Raw genomic sequence first — 7,366 nt, 5'->3', positions numbered from 1 at the left:
AGCGCGAATTTACTGACCGGAAGGTCTGTGGTTCGAACCCAACCTCTGTCTCTCGACTTCCCCTATCTAGGCTTGGGCGACCAGGCAGTATCCCAGCCCTCGTGCTTCCTTCGGGTGGCATAGCAGCTAAGCACCGGAGAGGCGCTACAGCTAATAAACTCCAAACAAGGACGGAAATTTTCGTCTGACTCTCCTTTTCAAGATTTGAGCACACCCTCACCATAACTTCCTTGTGACGTCACTCACACAGTCCAACTATTCTGCCTGTCCGGGTTTATAACCAGTAATCAACCGGTTATCCTTTAGTCCAATAATTAATATGATGCATTCGCTAGTCCGCTCCTAATTACTTGATCCCATATATTCTAAATTTTCTATCGTTAAATTGAAACGTGCAGCTTCCGGAGAACACAATTTACCGGACCAATAGTAATTTATACTGGGAGGAAGTCACTCCTCAGGGATACAGCAAAGTTTTTTCTGCGTTCTTCTGTGATTTCTCTCCATTGACCCTAATTGCCATTCTCACTCAACTTTTTACTCCCAAGATACTCGCTCTCAAAAGAAGGGAACAAAAGTGGCAAGCAATGCAGCCGCAGAAGTAGGTTTCGAAGTCAATCGGTCTAATGGAAACCGGAGAGTGAAGTCAGCCAAAAAATCTACATCGAAGCGATCAAAAAAGTCAACAGAAGCGACACCTCACCATGGCGAAGCGGGGATGGCTTTTCTGAGGCAATCGAAATTAACCGTAAGTTTGCCACTTGTGTTCCCCCTGTTCGTGTCGACCAGCTTCTTCCCCCTTGTGTAACTAATGAGCATCGCAAATCCGCATGTTCCTGCGGAACCCATTTATTTCTATTTATGTGATACACTGCGCTGCAGGAGGTTCTTCACTTCATCCGGCTGTTTCTTGTAAGAAACACTAATGCACTACATTAGGGGGGCAAGATTAAAACTCGGTGAATCTGTCACACCAGCAGTACTAGTGTTCAACTCCATCGACCTTCGCAACTCCCTTATTCAGAGACCTTCAACTTATATTTAGTCATGCTGCGATAATCAGTGGTCTATTTCAAATAGAATCAGAACACATTCAGTGCAATCCAGGATTAGTTAAAAATTGGCAGTGTCAAGTCGAATGCGTCTTCAGGGACTTTGTCAATCCAGACGTTCATGGGTTTTCAAGCCGAAATCAACCATTTGATGAGGCGTAATTTGGCAAACCGTAGTTGAAATAGGTCCACTGAAACCTTTGCCACTTATTATCTCTAGCGCATTGAAGATATCCAGTCGGCTATCGACGCTCATCTTTACACTTTCGTTGTAGCCGCCCTTCTCGCTTCGCACAACCAAGGTCTCGATCTGTTGTACGTCGTTTCGCTTTTCTACCTTATATAGGCTCTCCTGCGTGTCAATTTCATGCAGACTTTCTTGCTGGTTTGTTGTGCGCCTTTGCCTAAGCTTTACCTAGCAACCCTCGTAGAAACAATTGGTATCCTGTGGGATCTTGCACGCAGCGAAGTGAATGTGAAGAGCCACTGAGCATAACCATCATCATCATCATCATCATCATCAACGACAGCATGACATCAGTGCTCACTGCCGTACAGCCATGACTTATTTGAAAGCCTTATTGTAAAGAAAAGAATAAAGGTGGATGGGGGAGGGACTTAGTGCTAGCTTAACCGCAGGCAGCGAAGTGAATGTGAAGAGCCACTGAGCATAACCGTTTATTCGATTTGACACTTGATCCCATTCGACAACTTTGCTTCTACAGTCATCTTCATACGATGTCGAGGCGTCGAGATCCCACGCTATCCTCGCATCATTCAGCTCAACAACCAAATCAGTTTGCCTCTTGAGAGGTGGATAGCCAAAACAGTGTCGTTACTCATCGAGTCCTCTAGCTTTTGATGTTATAACTGGTAACATCAAATGCTCTAGTAAAGCTGCGTAACGTCTTACAGTGTTTCACCTGTTTAGACCATATCCTGCATTCAAAAGGTATGTATCAATCAGTCGGCGTAAGATTCAGTAAAATATGGTTATACGTCACCCATTTAGTATGAGAATCGTGTAAACAGGGGAAACATTTGCAACCTGTCAGGGTTGTAACGAGTTGCTTATAGCTCGTGCATTCATATTCCCTTCTTGGTCGCCGACACAGGTGTTGCTGTAACTGATTTTGTTTTCTGAAACCTATAGACCATGGATCGTAATCTCATTGAGAACCTCTCCAAATCTGCTGACGAGGCCGGGACGGAAAATATTCGTCGGCTGTTGGAAGAAGTGAGTTCCACCAGTCGCGACTCCAGTAGACTCATGACCAGCTGGTTTTTGTGTTCTTTATTAGATGCACCATACATTTTGCGGTCTCGTCAACGTTCTGATTTCTATGCTTCAGGGTGCGAATCCCAATTGCACGGATCTAGACGGAAGAACACCCCTCATGTTGGCGGTCCACAACAGAAGAGTTGAAGCGATTCCCATCCTGATTGGGGCGGGTGCCAAACCGAATTCGGCCGGACTTTCGTAAGTTTCTCATATCTCCTTGACATGTCTGTTTAAGGGAACTCAATCTCTCTTTTGTGATATTCTTCAACTGCGTGTGCGGCACAAAGGCTGTGTCGTATTCCAGTTGGTACGATATTTGAGAAGGAAACTACTAAACGACCTTACGAGTAGCTTCCTTCATAAGAGCAGACGAATACTTTGGTTACAATTCAGTGCCTGATTAGGGTCGATCGCCGTATCTCCCTACGCACCATGTAGGTCGTGATGGACAACTGTGCGAATAACCCCACGTTGCGTCGTGAGCATCGCTAGGCTCATCCTGTACCGTGCTCAACCACCCGGGAGGATTCATAGTGCTTGTCAAACATAACAACAGTTACTTTCCAAATCTTAGTTGAATAGATAGGCTTATGGACCAGGTACTTCGTCACCAGTGGACACAGCTGATTACACGCGAACCAGCCACTTTTCACGTCGGTTTTCCCCGCTTGTCGGCGATATGACTGCTCAAGTTACGCTGTCTTAGAACTTCCTACCATGATCCTTCCAGCCGAACGTTTCAGATAACTTGAGGTCCGAACGGGAAGTACTTATAGTCAATTTATTCTGGATTCGAGAAACTTGTGTTTCCCGCAGGTTGTGTGCACCCAAAGTTAACTTGAAGTTTGAATGTTAATTCGTAGCCCTCATTTGAAATGGCTTCGTCTGTCTAATCAACCAAGCCATTACTGAATGGTCGGTCCCACTTCATACTAACGTTACTCACCACTCCATTGAGGTTATGTATCACTCTAACAATTTTGAAGCGTTCAGCATACTTCTGTGGATCAGCAGGCAAACGCGCTTTTGTTGCACGTTGGCTAGCTGAAATCCAAATTCTGGTCACAATCCAAATCTATTCAGTACTGTTGCACTCAAATAAGCATGAAACTTTCGTGTACAGAGAACGGAAGAGATAGTTCAACGGATCAACCTCCAACATTAGTAGCCTAGACTTGTAATCCTAAAACGCCTGTTCATCCAAAGTTGGTGAATCGTCGTTACCGTATTACTTTCTAATATATTTCTACACGCGGTCCCTATCTGTCTTAAACCACGCATATTGAACGCTGGACAGACGCCCCTTCCTCGTACGTCGTTTTCATGAGCTTTTCCGTTCATCTCAGTTCATCGCAGTTTACTGCCTCTTGGTGTCAGTAAACCTTTAAAGCAACTATGGTATGAAGCAGGCGCTCGAAAATAGTGTTTCTTCTATCCAACAACTACTCGAATTGCATATCTTTCTATCGTCGTTCGCTCCGAAGTACGACTACTTAAACACGGCCGCATTCGCTCGATTTTTATTCGAAGTCGTGTGACGGGCTGCTATACCAGATCATTCCGAATTCCGCAAAGTTACTCGAAATCACATTCGAGATATCAGTCCCATTTTTGCGAACACATCGCTTTATCGGTTCACTGTCCAATCTTTTTCCACAGAAACGGGAATACGCCCCTGCATGAGGCTGTACTTGCCGGTTTCGATGGTGTTCAACTTGTGGATGCCTTACTACGGTGAGCTCACATAAACTTCGATTGTTCTGAAATGTTATCTACAATTAATTGGCTTAGAGTAACACCGATACAGCACAGCCTTCTCGGTTCCAGCAAGTTTTTTCCGACGGGATTGCACTCTATAGCTGTCTCATGTTTGTCGTTTTGTGTCTAAGTGAACCTCATTCGGTGAGAAGTCATGTTGTCCGGGATCCTGCTGCTTGTTTTTTTTATAGAACTCAGCCCATTGGTCTAGTCTTATTTATCAGCTTATCTCTCACAAGTGTCCCACCGAAAGTTTTCGCTGCCGCCAGGGAAATAGGGGGCCCCGGCAGTGGACAGTGCTTGCGATTAAGTGGATGGACTTGAGTCCCGACGGTTTCTAATCAAGGAGCACAGGTGCTGGTAGTTATTAGTCCTTCACGACCAGTGAGCGACAGTCATTTTGGACCAGTTCGGCTAAGAGTAAAAACCAGTCAGTCGCAAAAGTGCATAGGATATCCGGCGCTGATACTCAGTCTAACATTCCTTGTCAGATTTCTGCACTGGAATGATGAAATATACAGCTGCTGACCAGCCAGTGAAGTAGTTCATCTCACTATACCTTGAAAGGCGGTCCGCGGGTGAACTGAACTAACAAAGCACGGACCCTTGTGTATTGTGAGTCCACCTATGCCCTGACCGTCTTCACCAAACCACAAAAAATCCTGGACTGCAACAGGTCGTAGCGGATTGTGCGATAACCGATTTACCAGTGTTGGTTGCATAAACCGGTAAACTAAGGACGTGTTCGGCCCTAATAAGACTACGGTATGCTAACCATGTGTGATGAAATCTAAAGCGTAGCCTGTATCCCAGGCTGGTAAGCGTAATGGTAATGAAATTCTTTGGTGATTTACTAGTTTATTTTAACATCTATGACTTGAAAGCATTGTTGATGGGTATTGTGCCTTTCTTTCAGTAGGCTTGTTCTTAGATTATTCCTTTCACACAACCGTATGTCAGATTGATGATCCCACTAGCTACTGGCCCTCCGAAATTTGGCGAAATTTATCCTCTCCTCGTACCACGTGGGGAGCACTATACTACTATCGTATGTATGGTTGCCGAAAATATAGCATGAGTTTTTTTTTAATTTGAAGGTTTGATTGTGGACCAGGTAGAACAGTCAGAATGAAGGCCGCCAATGCAGTTCAACATTGTCCAGCTATACAACCTAGCCTTTTATTGTGTTCAAGTTAAATGACGCAGTTCTTAGTGAACACAATTCGTTTGGTCTATAGTTGCTGAAGAAAATTTTCTGATTGATGGAATCAAACACCCTTTGAAAAGAGGACAATTTTGATTGATAACCCAGTAGAAATCATCTGGGAGTCTCGCAATACCGTTGCAAAGGGAACTGTTATCTGAGCCGGAGCATCCTGCTTTCCATCATATTAACCCAATCAAGTAGGGGCATGTTTCTGTTGGGCTCTCAGCAGGCTTTTCCCCACATGTTATTCTCTGTCTAACAAGTCTTTGCTAAAGAATTTACGTGGCTGTACAGCTGAACCATTGGTAACCAGCATTGGTTTCGCTTTGAATAATGTTCGTTATTGTGGGCTTAAGTGTGTGGCGGATAGTGCTCATAACTCCGGGTGTACCGTCCATGGGGCACCTAATAAATGTGATTTTTTCAACTAAGCTCGTTCTGTGCACGATCGACCCCATTTAACCAACCCAAGATCCAAAGGTTCAGTTTTTTTCATGCACAGTTATCACAATTGTGTTCTCACAAAATTTCTGGGAGGAACTGGATTTCTCGATGCATTATTGTTCTGGTAGGCGTGATTTTCCGTCAATGGAAAGAACTATTCCCAAGTCTCTTTGACTGCTTTCTGCTACTAATCTGAGACAATTGTTCTCGGCGCTTTATGAATGAAGGTTTTGTTTATCACCACCAATGACCGTCCCTCGCTACCACTCACATGTTCCTTCAATCTAGTTGCGGTGCCAGCCCCAAGGTGAAAAACAAACGTCAAGAAACTCCACATTCCTTGGCCTTGCGCATGAACTGTGAACCTATCTCACGTCTGTTTCTGGTCCAAATGGGACAGACAGAGTTACAAAAACTAACTGAGGAAACCACTCGCTTAAATGTGAAAGATGTTGAGGTGGACAATCTCTGAAGTCGCGTTTTGTCGTCGTAAAACATGTGTTTTCCGACCAATTAAGCCCCATTTCACTTTAATTCGTTTTTCACCCCATCACTCAATCATCCCAGCACATTGAACTGTTAAACATGCCATCTAGATTTCGATCACACCCCTATTTTGTCTTTTCACGTTTCCTCACATCTGACCTACCTCTCTTCAAAATACATCCTTGTTCCATTCCATGAAGTTTTATTGAACCAGTTGCCTCCCCTTATGAACTATTCTGTCTTATTGGCTCGACGAGTTGAAGCAATAGATGATTCTATAGAAGCAGAAAAGAAAAATGGGGTCGAAGTTGCGAGCTCACAGACTAAAGACTCTTGTTTGAAACTGGCTCCCGACTTTCTCACGACTCTGGTCCACACACTCCTCAGATCCTAGTGTCTTGATAGAAATTGAAACGTGAGTCGATGCCAAGTTGGAGTATACCAAGTTGAGCTTAAACTCTAGGATAAAACCCGAAAAATTTCAGAACTCCCGAGACACCCAAACTTCGTATGGAATCACCTTCAGACTTATATTGATACGCCCAGACTCGTTTTGAATCACTCCAATAAATTTCTAAGGAAGACCGGGATTCCCTAACATCACAAATGTATATGTGGGCTCGGGTCGCTTGGCTTAACATCGTGGTTCCTCCTAGTTGAATGGCGACTATTCATCGCAGAGCCATTGCAAATACAGTTTAATTCATTAAGAAGCAGGTATCGTTACAAAAAAGATCAATATCCTGTGTTCAAACGTGTTTGTTCGGTACTTCATGAAGTTGACGAATCGCGAAGCACTAGTGGGGGGGGACTCACTCTTAAGCTGGCTCGGTGCGCTGGAGTGATGGCAGAGAGATTGACCTCGATCAGATTCGATGACGTCTGTTTATGTGAGACCGAAATTATGAGCTACATAGATAGGACATCGTTATTCCGAATAGACGGCAGTCCTACTCGTTGAATACATGGTGCCTGATTGCAGTGGCTGCTGAATCGATTCGATTTCTACAGGATTCGCAATCGCTTCCACTGCATGGACTCACTGGAAACGTTTTCAGTGTCCACTCACTGATGTCAATGAGATGAAACTCGTCAGCCGGCTCATTCCCCTGATGTCAGGTGCAAAATCCTCAACCA

The 7,366-nt window shown here is 44.4% G+C and overlaps 1 protein-coding gene across 1 annotated transcript in view; it reads left to right on the top strand.

Moving 5' to 3' along the window:
- The window catches only part of T265_09103 (hypothetical protein), a gene marked incomplete at both ends in the record, with an annotated part of 26,414 nt that extends 20,000 nt beyond the window's left edge, over positions 1-6,414 (top strand). Inside the window, 5 exons of the mRNA XM_009175091.1 lie at positions 549-748; positions 2,206-2,289; positions 2,405-2,532; positions 3,994-4,068; positions 6,032-6,414. Coding sequence (XP_009173355.1) covers positions 549-748; positions 2,206-2,289; positions 2,405-2,532; positions 3,994-4,068; positions 6,032-6,215 — 671 coding nt within the window. The remainder of the gene's footprint in view (positions 1-548; positions 749-2,205; positions 2,290-2,404; positions 2,533-3,993; positions 4,069-6,031) is intronic.
- Between the last annotated feature and the right edge of the window lie 952 nt (positions 6,415-7,366).

This window comes from Opisthorchis viverrini (assembly GCF_000715545.1).
Source record: "Opisthorchis viverrini unplaced genomic scaffold opera_v5_256, whole genome shotgun sequence".
NCBI classification, from domain to species: domain Eukaryota; kingdom Metazoa; phylum Platyhelminthes; class Trematoda; order Opisthorchiida; family Opisthorchiidae; genus Opisthorchis; species Opisthorchis viverrini.
The sequence above is the reverse complement of the archived record's forward strand: the minus strand, read 5'-3'. Positions and strand labels throughout refer to the sequence as shown.